The sequence below is a fragment of the Musa acuminata genome, chromosome BXJ2-8 (genome assembly GCF_036884655.1).
Source record: "Musa acuminata AAA Group cultivar baxijiao chromosome BXJ2-8, Cavendish_Baxijiao_AAA, whole genome shotgun sequence".
NCBI classification, from domain to species: Eukaryota; Viridiplantae; Streptophyta; class Magnoliopsida; order Zingiberales; family Musaceae; genus Musa; species Musa acuminata.
This window is the reverse complement of record NC_088345.1, coordinates 53,905,040-53,921,727: the sequence shown is the minus strand read 5'-3', so window position 1 is coordinate 53,921,727 and position 16,688 is coordinate 53,905,040. Positions and strand designations below refer to the sequence as shown.

At 40.0% G+C, this 16,688-nt stretch overlaps 4 protein-coding genes across 13 annotated transcripts in view; all 4 read right to left on the bottom strand.

Moving 5' to 3' along the window:
* Positions 1-151: 151 nt before the first annotated feature.
* On the bottom strand, positions 152-1,459 carry LOC103995573 (GATA transcription factor 16). The gene is made up of 3 exons (XM_009416184.3): positions 1,128-1,459; positions 898-1,017; positions 152-803 (listed from the first exon to the last, which is right to left on the bottom strand). The coding sequence occupies exons 1-3, from the start codon at positions 1,176-1,178 to the stop codon at positions 525-527; spliced, it is 450 nt and encodes a 149-aa protein (XP_009414459.2). The 5' UTR covers positions 1,179-1,459; the 3' UTR covers positions 152-524.
* A 647-nt stretch (positions 1,460-2,106) lies between these two features.
* LOC135620323 (phytohormone-binding protein-like) lies at positions 2,107-3,016 on the bottom strand. The gene is made up of 2 exons (XM_065123212.1): positions 2,740-3,016; positions 2,107-2,645 (listed from the first exon to the last, which is right to left on the bottom strand). The coding sequence occupies exons 1-2, from the start codon at positions 2,999-3,001 to the stop codon at positions 2,344-2,346; spliced, it is 564 nt and encodes a 187-aa protein (XP_064979284.1). The 5' UTR covers positions 3,002-3,016; the 3' UTR covers positions 2,107-2,343.
* Positions 3,017-4,487: 1,471 nt separating this feature from the next.
* On the bottom strand, positions 4,488-5,566 carry LOC135620322 (pathogenesis-related protein 1-like). Its single transcript, XM_065123210.1, has 2 exons — positions 5,243-5,566; positions 4,488-5,064 (listed from the first exon to the last, which is right to left on the bottom strand). Exons 1-2 carry the CDS (start codon positions 5,421-5,423, stop codon positions 4,763-4,765), a joined length of 483 nt encoding a protein of 160 aa, XP_064979282.1. The 5' UTR covers positions 5,424-5,566; the 3' UTR covers positions 4,488-4,762.
* Positions 5,567-6,975: 1,409 nt separating this feature from the next.
* LOC103995576 (uncharacterized) overlaps positions 6,976-16,688 on the bottom strand; it is a 60,573-nt gene continuing 50,860 nt past the window's right edge. For 7 of the 10 annotated variants that reach the window (XM_065123201.1, XM_065123203.1, XM_009416188.3 and 4 more), the window contains 15 exons: positions 16,303-16,576; positions 14,414-14,527; positions 14,253-14,336; positions 13,933-13,983; positions 13,659-13,838; positions 13,258-13,571; positions 12,838-13,179; positions 12,589-12,673; positions 10,220-10,366; positions 9,265-9,369; positions 9,072-9,182; positions 8,891-8,995; positions 8,034-8,103; positions 7,291-7,961; positions 6,976-7,199 (listed from right to left, as the gene is read on the bottom strand). In XM_065123201.1, the coding sequence (XP_064979273.1) occupies positions 7,297-7,961; positions 8,034-8,103; positions 8,891-8,995; positions 9,072-9,182; positions 9,265-9,369; positions 10,220-10,366; positions 12,589-12,673; positions 12,838-13,179; positions 13,258-13,571; positions 13,659-13,838; positions 13,933-13,983; positions 14,253-14,336; positions 14,414-14,527; positions 16,303-16,576 (2,647 nt within the window). In that variant the 3' untranslated portion in view covers positions 6,976-7,199; positions 7,291-7,296. Of the gene's footprint in view, positions 7,200-7,290; positions 7,962-8,033; positions 8,104-8,890; positions 8,996-9,071; positions 9,183-9,264; positions 9,370-10,219; positions 10,367-11,973; positions 12,224-12,588; positions 12,674-12,837; positions 13,180-13,257; positions 13,572-13,658; positions 13,839-13,932; positions 13,984-14,252; positions 14,337-14,413; positions 14,528-16,302; positions 16,577-16,688 lie in introns of those variants that run through there. The other 3 variants (XM_065123209.1, XM_009416189.3, XM_065123208.1) reach the window with 2 other exon arrangements.

The window sequence follows — 16,688 nt, the reverse complement described above, 5'->3', positions numbered from 1 at the left end:
CCAAAAGAAGGGAATCGTCCAAGACAACAACACATCCTCCCAACTTTTGGCACCTTTCACAAGCTCAAACCCACGGTTGCCTCAAAAAGGTTCATTCCGCAAGCAGCATTGGCAGCTTTACACATTTCCAATCATTATGAGCCTTCAACAATCAAACTAATGCTTCTTCACCGAGCAACAACCATTACCAAAAGCTAATGCTGTCTCAAACCAATCACCACAAAGGTCCCCAAATGCACAAACGTTTTAGCTTGTCAGTCGGCAAACTATTTAGAACCTACAAACTATTATTATTCGAGGAGCTCCAACGCAGCAAAGCTTCACCAACTCGACCACAAAAGTAATTGGTGATATCATCGCTGTTTTGGAGTTCAGGTCTTACTATAACTAAGATGGTAACCACATGCTTCACTATACCGCTTGGCAGCATCATACAGTAGTAGAACAAGAGTGATAATTAGAGCCAACAACACTACATTGCATCCACCAAAAAAGGAGGTCGTTTTGTCTTGTTCGACTTGAACCTAGGCATGTAGGAAGCCGGACGAGAGGGCCATCAAGAGGACTGCGGCCTCCTCCACTTCCCCAAGCATGCTTCTCCTCCTCTGCTTCTGAACCATGGATCTCGGCTTGCACAATCCCGGCCCCAACATCCGAAGCTTAAAGGACACCTCAAACCTCTCCCCGCCGCTGCCGCCGTCAATCTCTCTCTTCGTCTTCCTCATTCCCGTCCCTGCTTCCTTCGACACCGGCACCGCTCGCCTGCTCTTCCGGTACCGGATCCCGCACGCGTTGCAGAGCGACTGCAGCCGCAGATCACGAGTCCACCAATCAGATCAAGAAAGAAAACATGCCCAAAAGAAAGAATCGATCAGATCGGCAGTCGCACCCGCATACCTTGGGACCACAAGGACCGGCTCGCCAGAGAGGGGTCGTGGTGGTTCGACAATCTGCGCAGCGCTTAATCTGGGAATCACCACTGCTGGTGCTACTGCTCGGATCTGAAGATCCCGACGACTGCAGATCGAATCGAAGCCAGAAACAAGAAGCCAATGCGAATCAGCACATGAATCAGCAGCAGCAAACTCTACTCAGCAGTACAAGAAACGAAGCATGAGCAGGCTTACCATTTCTCTTACTCCGCGACTCGGATCCGTCAAACCAGGCCGGAATTCCATACTCTCTCACACTTAAGCTGCTCCACTGCAGGTAAATCCAGGGGCCGATCCACCTTCTTATCGATCAGAAGCGGCAGCCACCAGAGATCCGAAGCTAACGAGGAAGAGCACCGCCGTTTCCCTTCCTCTCGCCTATCGACATCTCCTCCTCTGATCCCTTACAGAAAGACACAGATGAGGCAACTTCAGAGCCACACTGTGCTAATATACATGCGTGGGAATAGCGAGAGGTGTGGAACTCTCAGGAACAGAGGAGGGAGTGGAGGGAAAGAGGCAAACATGGAAGCCTTACTTTAATGGTAGCTTTCAACTAGTTCATGTAAGCCAACTTTTCTGGTCGACACCGGCTTATTTTAATTCCCCGTGCGGGCGCACTTTACCGCATTACCCGGGGCAGGAACCCGAGGGCCAGCTGGGAAACCGCCGCGCCGCAGCAAGCAGGGAAGACTCAAACCAACGACGTGGCTCTATAATATGCGTCAACAAAGGAGTGACAGTGGGACCCGCGGACCACTAAGAGCCGCACCGGACGGTCCAGTTTCGAGGTTCGCTGCGGGAGTCCCGATAGCTGATCTTGTGAGGCGGCAGGACCGAGGCCGGCGCTTGCACGGCCACGGTGGCGGCGGAAACCCTAGCGACATGAGATGTTGATATGACGAAAATACCCCGAAAGTAAGGCTTTGGGAGGGGTAGTTTTGTCATTCCGGCGTGCTCGGTGCGACGTCCGATCGAGATCAGACGGTATCGACGGGGCTACAAATCAATTATCCGATTCAGTTAATTCGAAATATATGATAATTAGTAATTAGTTTGGAGACTAATAATACCAAAAGATAAATACATATATAATTTAGAATTTTTGAATAATTAATACAAATGATGGGTTCAGCAGTCTTCTCGAGGAGATAATATCTCACACATATATTAATTAAAATGATAATACCAAGGAAAGCACAACTTATTATTGGCGTCGTACGTACGTTACACTTCACACGCACAAAGATTGGGAGAGAGAGAGAGAGAGAGAGAAACAGAGCAACAATGTCACGTTGTCTCACACACAGACACTCTCTCTCTCTCTCTCGCGGTGACGATGAGTAGTATTGCTGCATCGCCACCATTATTAAGCCACACATGACAGACAATACGGATAGTTTCCAGAGGCTTAGGCATAAGCAGCGGGGTTGGTGGTCAGGTAACCTTCCACAGCCTTGGCGACCCATACCGACCCCTCCTTGATCTTGTTCACCTCCTCCTCGGGGAGCCCCTTGTCGTCGATGGTATCATACTCCACCTTGATCTTCAGAGAGCAGGTGTCGGCGCTCAAGGCGTCGTACTTGTGCTCGATGGTGTGCGACTTGAGCGTGTGGCCGAGGTGGCCTCCCTCGACGGTCTTGTACTTCAAGGTGTGGCTCCCATGATCCAGCACTTCGACATGGTTCTTCACGAAGATCAGTGGCTTCATAGCTGCAGTCTCATCCACAGAATTGCCAGTTGAAATCAGCACAGTTTACGGATCTTCCTGTTACCTGAAAGAAGCATTGGTGATGTGAATCCAAACCTGGATCGAAGTGGAAGATCTTGGTGCTGCCAGCTTCACCATCCCCGATGAGCTCGGCGCCGGAGAAGTACTGCGGCATGATCTTTGGCAGCAGGATGTGATCCTCGCAGGCGGCCGCCTTCCATACTCTGTGGACGCTGACATTGAGCGTCAGCTCTTCGGTGCAGCACCCGGCAACCATGGCGTCGATGAAGGTGTTTTGCCGGATGAGAGCTCTGCAGGCTGTGATGGGTTGGTGGTGAAGGGAAGAGGAAGAGTCCATTTATAGACGGCTATGGAGTGCCGGGTCATCTCGGGCTTCCAGATGAAGTTTGAACTTTAGGTAACCTCATCGATTAGATTGGAAAAAGGGGGGTCTGAGATGACGCGAAGATCGCTCCATGCCAATGAATCGGTTCATCTTCTCTTGTTGGCATCCTCATCCCAATTCAATGTTCTAAGAAGTGGATGTCATGGTAAACTTGGAAGCATTCAAACTAGCTAGTATTTGTTGACTGAAGCGAAGACTTCAAAGCTCACAAGCATGCAGACTTTGCGGTCTTCATTGTTGAGCAGCCCCATATCATCAGCCGTCGTCGAGAATGATCGGATTCTTCAAGCATATGCTAGTCAGATTAAAATATGTATGTACGTATGTATGTATGTATGTATGTATGTATGTATGTTAGAAACAAAGTTTCACCATAAATGTATTTCATGCATTTAATGAAAGAATTAACAGTTCATTCAACGGTGTAGTTTATTATTATATTCTTTGTTAGGCTGAGTGAGATCACGATGAGTTGATGTCGTGTTGCATTTTTCTTCATTAATTTTATTTTATTGCCGTCTTTGTGGAGTTTCATGTTTGAAACTAAGAGGAAGAACCAAATTGTACGATATAATATTTTTGATGTTGCCGTATTACCAGTATTTATCTTAAAAAATAGAAGAATTAATTTGTTTTTATCGAGTTTGTAGATAAGGTCACATCACAATTACGTCAAATCTCATGTCATGTTAACATTTAATTTTGAACCGACACAAGATTGGATGAAAGTTCTAAGATACGTTATCATTTATGTACTTAAATTTTATCTTAGCCTATAATTTTTTATCGTAAAATTTTTCAGAGCAAGCAAAATGCATCTATTTTAGTCATCTAAGAAGATCTTTTGTTCAATTTTAATTATATAAATTTTGAACAAATACAAGATTCGATGAAGTTCTAAGATACGCTATCACTTATGTACTTAAACTTTATGGACGACTGATTAGCCTTCAATTTTTTGTCGTAGAATCTTTCAGAACAAGCAAAATGCATCCATTTTAGTTATCTAAGAAGGTATTTTGTTCAATTTTAATTATATAAATTTTGAACAAACATAAGATTGGATGAAGTTCTAAGATACGTTATCACTTAGGTACTTAAACTTTATGAACGACGGATTAGCCTTCAATTTTTTATCTTAGAATCTTTCAGCAAAATGCATCCATTTTAGTCGTCTAAGAAGGTATTTTGTTCGATTTTAGTTATATAGTCCCAAGGTATATTTTGCTAAGTTGACATCGATTGTTTGTTCATGTATTCATTTATCAGTGACTTGTTTATAAATGAAATTATAAGAAAGTTGACTCGTTACGAACAAATGTTATAAACATATCATATAGTATAAGTAAAATCAATTAAATCCATGTTTAATTGGGATTACGCTAATCTTTGAATCTTTAAAAGAGACTACTAAGAATGATACCAAAGAAGGATTACATGATACCAAAGAAATCACATCTTATTCGTAGATATATATGTATGTCCTTAGACGACCACACAAAACACCACATCTCGCAGAAGATGGAAAGAACAGACAAAGAGAGAGATGGCAGCAACATGTCATGTCCTATCTCTCTCTCACTCTCTCACTCTAAAGGTGATGATTCCAGCACTGCTGCATCACCTCATTATTGATTGATCCACGCCCAATGACAAGCACTACGACACTGGAAGCACCAGCGTCGGCACACGAAAGCCCACAGGCTCAGGGGCTCAGGCACAAACACCGGGGTTGGCTATCAGATAGGCTTCCACCGACTTCATCATCCGTACTGGCACGTCCGTCATCTTCTGCACCTCATCCTCCGGCAGCGGCGCGTCGTCGATCGTATCGTATTCTGTCTTGGTCTTCACGACACAGCTGTCGGCGCCCGCCGCTTCGAACTTGACCTCGAACGCGTGCGACTTGAGCGTTCGGCCGAGGTGACCTCCTTCGATCGCCTTGTACCTCATCGTGTGGCTTCCGTGGTCCAACACCTCAACATGGTCCTTCACGAAGGTCAGTGGCTCTGCGGCTGCAGTTCGATGCCCAAATTAGTTCCAATTAACAGATCATACATCAATTCAACCAAAAAGGTTTCGATATGTATCATCCGATTCTTTTTATCGATGTGAGATTATTTTTTATCCTTCTTTTGCGATCTCTTCTCGCACGCACACACGAATGTCGGAAAGCAGCATGAAAATCTAAACCTGGAGTGAAGTGGAAGGTCTTTGTGCTGCCAGCTTCGCCATCGCCGACGAGCTCTGCGCCAGCGAAGTACTGAGGAATGATCTTTGGCAGCAGGATGTGATCCTCGCAGGCGGCCGCCTTCCACATCCTGTGGACGCTGACGTTGACCGTCACCTCGTTGGTGCAGCAGCCGGCGACCATGTTGTGGTGAGTCGTAGTACCTTAATGAAAGGGAAGGAAAGCTCTGCAAGCAGATGGCTGAGTGCAGGGAAAGGGAAGGCTACGTATATATATATATATATAGAGAGAGAGAGAGAGAGAGAGAGAGAGAGAGAGATGGTGCGGTCGGTGAGGGAGAAGTGCCGGGCGATTTGGGGCTTCTACATGAACATTGAACCTGTGATAACAAGTTAGAATAGCAGTCAGAAGAAATCAGCCAACACCTCATGGGATTGGAAAAAGCCTCAGCCTGAGGTGATGAGTGAATTGGTCGTCTTCTCAGCTGATACAGCATTTGCATCAGCCACTTGACCAATGCAACAGTCCACCAGAATAAGCTCTCATCAGTTTGCATTCATACGGCCACTTTCATGACTCCAATAATTTTATTGGCTTCTCAACATCATTCAGGACTTTGGACTGAAGCAAAGACAACAAATCTGGTGTTACATCCACCATAGCAGTAATACGATTCGACGACGAAATACCAAGAGAATAAACCTAGTGGTAGTCATCTTCGTATCGTAAAGGAACAATCTTACCGTTGCTCTACGTAACTTTCCAGTTGCATCATCATTAATGCTTTATGTTCGATCAATCAAATGAATTGCAGAATTTGCATCAAGTAGGTAGATGTTTAATTGGAATCCAGAAATTAGAACAAGCCAACCTCATCCAAGATAATAAAATATTGAAGCGAATACTAAATGATGATTTCACATATTAATAATCATCATTCAACATCTACCCATACACCAAGTCCAAGATTGTGGCCATTGCATCCGAGACTTTTGATCCACATGTAGACAAAAGGGGAATTTAGTAGCTCCAGACTTTTCTCTTCTCACTTTAGTTGATTTGTTGGAAATTTCAATGAGATTTATCTATGAGCTGGCTTTCTTGAATCACATGCTAGTAGGCTAAAGTGCAATATAATAAATTATCTAGATGGGTCTAAAGTCAAATGCTTCCAGAAGAGAAGTTCCACTAGTCAATGGAGAAGAACTTTGAAAATCCAAAATTAGTTGGGATAACTTCAAGGAGATGTGATGGCATATCTAATAAAATATCATTGTTGCTCCATCGAGCCATGATGTTGGATTGAATAGCCAAATGAATTATCCTAAAATTTTATTCGAACAATAACACAGGTTCTTTCTGGGGGAGTGTCAACAGACAATCATCTGACATACCAACAAGTATCTGAAACAAATTTAGAAGTCACTGTCTGAAACATTTGGTCCTCTACTTGCATCAACATAAACTAAATGCCACAATTACAAAAACCAGTATCAACAGAAAGTTTGATCTTAAAATAGGTGGCCATCAGATCAAAGTACCATTCACCATCCTAATGTGAAGCATTAGCTGTGTAATAATTGGTATATATTTGTCCCTGAATAAAGTTATTCACAGTCAAAACAATTGGCATTTATTCATTTTGGACACTGCACCTTACCTAATTCTGACAAAAAACAAATTCCTAGGAATTTCCTAGTATGCAAATATGGCATGGAAAAACAAAGGTATCAGATTAGCTTTCCATTTCAAATTATCTTATTTACCTTTTAGTCCAAACCCGCAAAAGGGGGCACAAAATGCCGTGATGATTTACACAATGTACAATAGATAAGGCCGCTGGATTGTCTAATCTGTATAAAAGAAACTACCATGTTCTCTCAAATTACTCTTTGTGCATATATACACTCCCAAGATAGGCTCCACCAGGATCTCCCAAACCCTCAGATCCAATGACTCCTGCAAGAGTTAGAGAATAGGTAATCAGTCCATATGGTAACATAGGTATATTGAAGTGGTTCTTGCGACGCTAGATCATTAAATAACGTACATGCTTTTACTTGAGATTGTTCCGTTGTAGAATGCGCATCCCCCACCTCTGGGATTTCCCTTCTTCAATTGTCGATAACAGAACCTGTAAAGTATCTTCTGCTTCTTCCTTGTTTGCAAGTTCAACACTCAAGTGAAAAACAGGTGCAGAAGTCGAAGAATTCCATGGTCTATTCCTAGAACTACTCTTTTTCTGCTTGTATATCGATTCAGCACAGCTTCCAACAATATTCACAGTCTCTTCTGTCCTATCAATATGAACGACACTCTCCAGAGTCATTTCAGTTTCTATAACCCAATCTGGATCAGGAGGGACACCAACAAACTCCGGTGAGCCCAAACCCAGAAGGCAAGAGCACGATGCAACCAAAACCAGCCTCTTGCTGATAGTTATAAACCTCCCTGCCTGCGTGAGTGGTTTGCACATCACAAATATCTCATCCTTCAGTCTCGAGCTATCTGCTTGAAGAAGCAATGACACTCCAATAGCTTCATCCCAAGAGTATGGTGACAAAGGAAGTTCTTTGGCTAAAGGCCTTGATAACCGTGTACGGAAGTGACAGGATTGGTGTGGTCGACTCCTGTTTCTGATACTTTGTGCTGTTTTCCCAGTGGCTTCAAGGATGCTAGCCACTGGTCTTGCAATAAGACCGGCGGTTCCCAATGCAATTCCTGTATGATGGTAAATGAAAAATGAGCTTACAAAGCCACACAAACACACTCAATATTTGAAGGTCAAGTTACCTGACACAACCCCAGGTAGGCCATGCTTTTCAGCACCTCTAATTGGGAATTGAAGAAGTCCCGTGAGCCCCTGTATGAAAATAGACAAACATTGGTTGAAATAAGTTTCATTTTATCATCCTTCTTATTAGAAACAAATGTGCTGATACGAAATAAACATTACACTGTTGTTTAATTAACACCATACAGAGTTCTTTTATATTGATAAAGTCTTTAAGGATAAATCTACCAATAAGAAAAGAGGGAATTTTGTCTCTTGTTTCTTCTTTTTCTCATTGTTTCAATTTTCTTTCTCCCCAAGGGGAGAGTTTTAATCTTTATTTCATCATCCTAGTGTAATAAATACAATAATATTCCTACACATTTTTCCTTATCGCAAAAGATCACTTTGATAAAGTCTTCAAGGATAAATCTACCAGTAAGAAAAGAGGTAATTTTGTCTCGCTTTTCTTCGTTTTCTCATCATTTCAATTTTCTTTCTCCTCAAGGGGAGAGTACTAATCTTTATTTCATCATCCTAGTGCAATAAATACAATAATATTCCTACACATTTTTCCTTATCGCAAAAGATCACTTTGAAGAGCAACAGAGTATGCATACTATGCATCACTTAGGTAAGAAATTGGTTTACTTTTTAAGAAACCTTTTATGTAAAAGAGAAGTTCATCCATAGAAAAAATAGCATTTCATTAACAAGCAGGATTGAATTCAGATTTGTAGGGTCACAGATTAGTATTAGATACTTTACCAATTATCATGTCTATAGGTACTGCTCAAATGTTAGACAAGTAACCTAAGATACTGAGTTGGAATCCTTTTGTGCGCTTTTGGTTAGAAGTAATTGTATGAACTTATACCTCCAAGAATTCATTCAGTACACCTTTGCCATGTGAATCTAGGTGATTCTGCTGTTCCTCCAGATAAGCAGCAGCCTGTTGATCAAATGTAAATGCAACTATTCCCTGAAAAACCAAATGTCAAAATCTGAAACAACCTGATGATATAGTATAAATGATTAATTCATGTAACAGAAATTACCTTATGAGCAGCTTTACTGAACTGACTAGTAGCGCTACTTATGGCATATACTGTACTACTTAGAAGACCTCTTGAACCTTCAGCTACACTGGTTAATAATCCACTGGGGCTCTGCCACAATTGTCAATTATATTTTCAGAAACAGAGATGAATCATCCATCTAACAAGCTTGAACACTGTGAATGTTGCTCACCTGTAAGACTCCCTTGCCAGAAAAAGATAAAAAATCCTTGATACCAAGCCCAACATTCCTTGCAAAACCCATTGGATTTCCAATAACACCAGCAGAACCAAGCACCTGTAGTTGAGGAAAGACCACAAAATTAAAAGGTTTTAGTTAAGGTGTGAATTTTGAAAATGATAATACCATTCTTCAATAATCAATTGAAAAATAACATATTTGGATATAATTATCCTCTTTGATAAGTCAACTACAAGACCTTAAACTGCAAAGACAACTTCCCAAAACTCAACTAGCATGTTAGGTTCACAATAAATTCCAAAGTTTATTCCAAAATGTGTTATTGTACACCCTAAGGATTAACATAACTTATTCCATAGTTCAACTAATATTAATAACAATCCGAACGATGGTTACAATCAACAGATACTGATCTAACATTGATTATGCCGATTTAAATCTTGAAGAAGTTAGACACTGTTTGGCAAAAATATAAGAAATGGGTCACCTTTTTAGTGCATGCTGAGCTATCTAGGTGGATGGAAGATAGCTTTGCCAGGTTGCCTATTTTCTTTGATGAAAGATAAGCTATGAAGCTAATGATCATACCAAAAAAAAAGAAAACAAAAAAGATAAGTCTGATATTCCCTATATTATTTTTAGCATAACAACCCAACTTTACCCGTTCTGACAATCAGTCAACAAGAGACATAATGATATATAGTGGATATATCAGTTATTTTAATTCCTAGTATATAATTACTATGAAGGATAAACAGACTGAAACCTCTGATACAAAAGTATATTGCAAAAATGTTCAGGATTCAAGAGAAAATAAGTCCGGAGCTATCAGGCTGCAAGATTTGTACCAGTTTACTAGACAAGACATTCAACCCCTTATAATTCACTCCAGCAGGACTGGAAAATGAATGTAAACTGAAACTGTAAAAGATTATACATAACTCACCTTATACATTTCATGAAGTAGCTGTCTCATGTAATGTCTAGTTATAATCTCTTGGATTGATTCTGGGCTAGCTATAAGATGTGCTAGTGTAAGTCGTGTAAAATGAACAGGCACTCCTTCAACATCTACAAGAGCCATCAAACCTCTCTGCAACCAAATGAATATAAGGTACTGAAAGTTATCTATGAAAAAATACAAAGGAATATAAACAGGCACCACAGGTATACACGAATTCAAGTATCTGGAAAACAAAGCAACAATTGTCCGAATATTTTCAAGCAATAAGACAGGTAGAATCATATTTACTGGTCAAAGCCTGAACAAATCAGGATTTTGCAGGATTCATAAATCTTCTGTCTTGCTTAGAGAATCACAGATGCAAGAATGATAATTTCACTGATACTAGATATATCCCGTTAACCACTTCAACAGCATCTTATCCAACTAACAAGTGAATTGGAGAACAAATAAAATCTGCATACAAAAATTTCTTAAGTTGACAGTTTTGATCTCCACGGTAATCAGTTCAAAAGCCCTGGCACATAAGTGGCATCTCTTTATTTGACCTGCCATTATGGGTTTGAATTGCAAAAATTGCCTCTCAATGTGATGGAGAGAGGTTGTGCACATTTGATCATCCCCATACTTTGCAGCAGAGGGAACCTCATGCAGCCTACTGCCCTAATCTTACATATCTCGTTAAACTCTTATAGCTTAGTTTAGCTGGTTGTTTAGAGAATGATGAACTTTTTTGCACTTCCTAGATTTCCAATTATATGAATTACCTAGCTTCTCTGATTAACCTGAAACACAAAGATTGATCTGATTGTAGATTCTTAAATACTAGGAACAATCATGTTAGTTAGCACACAACATTTGTTTAGGACCCTTGTCATATATTAAAAAGATATATGCCTATTTACACTTCAAAGAAATAAGGATGAAGCAAGGAGGCGTATAATTTGAACCTTCATGTCGAACTCTGAACAATCTGCCAGCATGGTACAAACATGACTTAGGTACTCATTGGAAGTCTTTGAAAGTCAGACATGGCCAGTGTGCTAGCAACTAAGAAAATATTGTCTCCATTTTGTATATGTTCAAGCATATTCAACACTTCATGTTTCAAGTTTTCATCTAAGCAAAACATTGCATAATGTTACTATCCTCAGTACAAAAATTTCCCCTTGATAACAAACTCAGTATGAATACTTCTAAGGTTCAATTAACAGTACTCTTTTTATTTACTGGAGTCACCTTTTAACAAACTATCAGTGCTGAACTATGTTGTCAGAAGAGAAAAAAAATCTATTGAATAATCACCACTTTTAAGGACAAGCATATAAACAAAAGGAAATCTTCAACGGTCAAAAGCACAAATATACTTAAAACCAGGGATTGCTGTACCGCCCAAAATGGTACGGTTTGGGCGGTATATACCGGTCCAGGTGTGGACTGATACGCGGACCACCCTGTTTCAGGCAGTCTGCATTCAAATAATTAAAAAAATAAAAAAGTGGTGGGCACCAGTCCATTTCAGCGTTAAAAAAAAAGAAGCATAATAGGGCTCTTCTCGCGTACGAAGCAGCGGCACTGCCTCTTCGGCGCTGCAGCAACGCTACCTCTTCACTGATTTGCCACTGTAATGCGGAAGCCGCGCTGCCTCTTCGTCACTTCGCCGCTACGATCTTGCAGCGGCGCCGCCTCTTCGCCGCTTTGTCGTTGCGATGCTGCAGCAGCACCACCTCTTTGCCGCTGTGATGCTACTGCTTCCCTTTGCTGCTGCCGCTGCTTCCCAGGTATCGCTACACTTCTCCTTTTCTTTCTTCTTCTTCTTCCTTTCTCCTTTTTCCTCATTTGTTCCTCCACCGGACCTTCCTCTTCAACCTCTTATTCGTCCTTGTCGAAACTTTGGTACGCACCGACATACCATGTGTCGGTACACCAGTACAGAGCGACACGGCACAGCCGGCACACCGGCTCGGACTGGTAAATCAAACCTTGCTTAAAATGGTTATCAAGTTGCAGTCAGTAAACACAAAGCTACATGAAAAACAAACTTTTCTCATTCACAAATTGATGCTTGGATATCAGAGAGAAAGCATACATGAAGAAATAAGAAAATAAAATAGGGACCGGATCATATATTTGTTTTTTATTGTAACCATACTTATAAATTTACCAATCCCTCTAAGAATGAGGTAACATCTATATATCTAGGTGATTATTTACATATTATGCTCTAGACTATCTAGTAATACACATCTAGATTTACCAATAAAAATGTTAAACCATAAAGTTGTCAAATCTGTCTTACAGAAAATGTCTACAGGAGTACTCAATTCTCATAACAAAGATAGCATAGCTACCTGAAGTGTGTTACTAGGGATGTGAACTAAAGATTCGATATCTGCATGGACTTCATTCCTTATCATCCAAGGAGTGCTTGAGAAGCTAATCATTAGAACAATGAACTTTTAGTTAAAGATAACAAGAAGATTCTTCCTTGAAAAAATTGAATGTGTTAAAAGATATAGCATTTTTCTCATGTTATTCATCATTATCTAGTATAAAAAAAATCTTAGAAAAACAGTAAATAGCAACTTTCACATATTCACCTTAAGGATAATGTTATAGGAGCCAGTTCAAAAGCTTCAACATATATTTTCTTCTTCCTTCTTGCCAAAAGATAAATCTGTTGCCATGGGGCTCCAACTGGAAATACAGAAGGCAATAATCCACACCTTTCTTCGGTTCCAATAAATTCACTCTCTGTTAACACATTTTTCCCATTATAATCCTGAGCATTATCCAGGTTCCCATCTGAACTGCAGTTCCGGTTACACAATCCAAAATTTTTTCCTACGCTTATGTTCTCTAGTCTTGATGATACTGCTCTAAAATACTCGAACAAGCTCAATAGTATTTGTTCTTCAAGCTCAATACACATAGGGGCCAAACTACAAAGAGATAGCATAAATACATGAGATCCTCAATGCACATATTAAAAAAATGTAAAATTAAGAACTGAAAAGTACCCTAAGTCTATATATTCAAACGACACCAATGATTTGTCCATATTCCTCCACTTGGATGCAGCAAGGTAAAAGACAGGTTCAATTGTATTTTCAAAATTCGTCTCTTTCTGAAAATTTAACTTATTCTCCCCACTTTTCAAGATGTTTGTGGATCGGCCTCTGTGTCCTTGGTCAAATGAGAGCACTATGGGATACGGAGTATCAGGCAGCTGATTATCAATTTGAAGGGATAAGGTTCTGAATGATATCTTTTGACGATCCATACTTTGCATCAAAACAACTGTTGTGTCCTTTGCACATGCGAAAACCAATTCCTTCAAATAAACAATAAGCTCTTGATGACAAGATACTCGAAACTATCGATACAGTATCATGGTTAAGAATAGAAATACTTCATTTACCTGAGGAGTGGGATTCATCAAGGAAATCCCAAGAAACGGAACATGTAATGTGAACACTTCAGTGAAACCAGCATGACAGTCCATCTTCTGATCAACAACCTTTTTATCCCTGGATCCAAGGAAATTGTTCCCCTCTTTTTCATTTACAATATGATAATTTGAGTCGACGATACTGAGCACCTGTAGCATGAGAATGAAGAATATTCAGCGATTCAGTAATGCACCTTATAAAAATTCTATATCAGACTATAGAACTTGGAAGAACAAGAGATACCTTGACTGCTCCTTCAGAATGTACCGAGATATAGAGCCTTCTTTCAGGTTTCTGCAAAGAATATATCCAACAGACCATATGACTAAGTTTTTCTTAGCTAAGAAAGAAGAAAATCACAATGATTACAAAGGAAATTTATGCCAAAAGAGATGATGACTTGGATGTTTCTTCCAACAACTTACATCACAACTTCCTACAATCCAAGAAAAGGAACATCATAACAACAGCAATACAGTTATTTATACATGAGAGCTATCAATTGCATAACTGATGAGATGGATAATAATTCTGATTCTCAACAAAAAATGATATTCATGTACCTCAGTTGTTGAAGGCAAGTACACAGGTGCATGCTCCTTTATATCATCTAGACTGTATGCTCCTAAAATTCGCTCACCAGGAACCTAACAAAAAACACATTGACATATATAACGATGAAACTGGAAGCTCAAGGCCCAAAAGGAGAAGACATTGCTCATACCTCTACAATGAGACGATGAAGGTAACAAGGTTCATCCCATGCATACTGGTAAGATGTGTAACGATGTACTGTGGTGTCACATGATTCACATTTATGTTGGTAAATCCGCAATGTCTGAATAACAAAAGCAACATTAACTAATACACTTCAATCAAGTTTTTTTTATATAAGGAAGCTTGCAGAGGGAGAAATATGATATGAAGCTAAAATTTACTTCTATAAAAGAGATGTTCCTATGTTAGGGAATTATTTCAATTGTATAGGACAAGCAATGGTTGACAAAAAGTTTTCTAATCATTGATGGCAGCACTTGAATTTGATGAAAAAGGAGTCTCTGCAAAAAGGCTAATCTACCAAGCTTCAAAATATATGGAATACAGCAGTATAAATTAGAAGTCCTAATGGTACAAGATCAATTTTCTATCCTGGTCACATTTTTACTATCTGATATTGGTACTTTCTTTGTAGAGCAAAGAATAGATGAAGCCTATCCAATGCAGTTTATTATGAAAACAATGGGCATAAAAGGAATAAAAAAACAGGCGGGGATGATAAAGAGAGACACAGCAGTCGGACTCTGAACATATTTCTGCATAACCCAAATTACAAGAATGTCAGCAATATGAATTCTCTCCATAAAGTCCAGCCACAGAGATTTTCACTCTACAACAAGCTGTAATATCCCAACTATTTGGGATCGATTGGTTGGATCTTTTGCTGCCATTAGGGCAATATACTTAGTCATATTAATTATTAAGAGCAAGGAATGCAATTCCGCCTGGTTCGGTATGGTATGACAAGTATTTAGCAGTCTGATTGCTGACCTGCATGAGGACCAGCCCAATTTCAGGCGGTTCAGGTGCAATACAGGCTTACCACTTGGTAAGCCTTGTGAACCAGGCTTACTATCGGGTTCACACCCGGTAATGGGCCTGGGCCAGGCAGTAGCCCAACCCGTTTTTTAATAAATTTTGAAAATAGAAAGTAAAACCCTGAGTTATCCTCTCCTGCATTCTCCCCTTCCCCCATGTCTGTGTCAGCCATCACCTGCATCCCTCGTTTCTCGCTTTCCATCACTGCCTATGTGTGCCGCTGCCACCAGCCCTAGCGTTGGTACTTGGTATTCTTCTGCTCCTCCACAGCCTCCTTTCCTCCTCTGTTGCAGCCTTCTCCCCTCATTTTTTTCCATCACCTACTTCACTCCTCTCCTTCTGTGCAGCCGCCTCTCCTCCTCCTTCCCTCCTATCCTTCTGCATCACTGCCTCTCCTCTTCTTCTAGGCCCTCTTCTCCTCCTTCCCTGCTCTGCTGCCTCCTCTTCTAATTTTTCAGCCTTTTCTCACAAACCGGTACATAACAGTGTACCAAGTGTTGCTACACCAATACTGACAGTATATACTGGTCCGACCATGTACTGGTACAGGTCTGATATGAAAATGCATTCCTTGATTAAGAACATATAAATATTAATTCATGGTTTCAATCAGGTCTCCATCTGTGAACTCCAACCAGTATTTGAAATATTGACATTTACCATAATCAAGCAATATTCTTGACAGTCATCATTTTAACCATCTTGTTTTAATTCCACAAACAATATCTTCCTCATCTTTACATTACATCAAAATCACATGCTATACTAGCTCGATGCACAATAACTACATAAATCTCTTTATAACACACAAAATCATTTATTTTGTCCTTTTAATCTTACACTTATCACAAAGATAACTTTAACCTTAAGGAATAGCAAATATGAACAAGCTTAGTTGAACAAATTATAAGAATGGAAAATGGTTTGAGTAGAAATGTTAGCAAGAATAAAAATAACACATCGTTTGTACCATGAGGCCAGTAAAATCATAATAAACTTGCTTCAGGAAGCAATTACCTCCATCGAGAAATTGTCTATCCTATATGGCATAAACCCAGTTTTGTCATCGGATAGAAGAATTAGATGTGTCATAGAATGTCCACTGGGGTTTTTGATCACATTTTCTTTGCTTATTGACACATCAGCATTTTGTACTTCAACTCGAACCATGTTCGATACACCAGTTATATAATTTCTCATTTTCACTTGAGCATCCCCAAGGCAATCTGGAAGGAAGCTGCCTGACCACTGAGAACCAGGTTCACCAAATCGAAGGGCAATGAGTAGTTCTCTGCAGCAGCTTAATGCTCATGAATTAGTATTCAACAAGATATTTTACATGAGGTGCTGAAAGAAAGAAAGTGAAAGCAACATTTTAACAAATACTTTAACAAAAAAGTTAT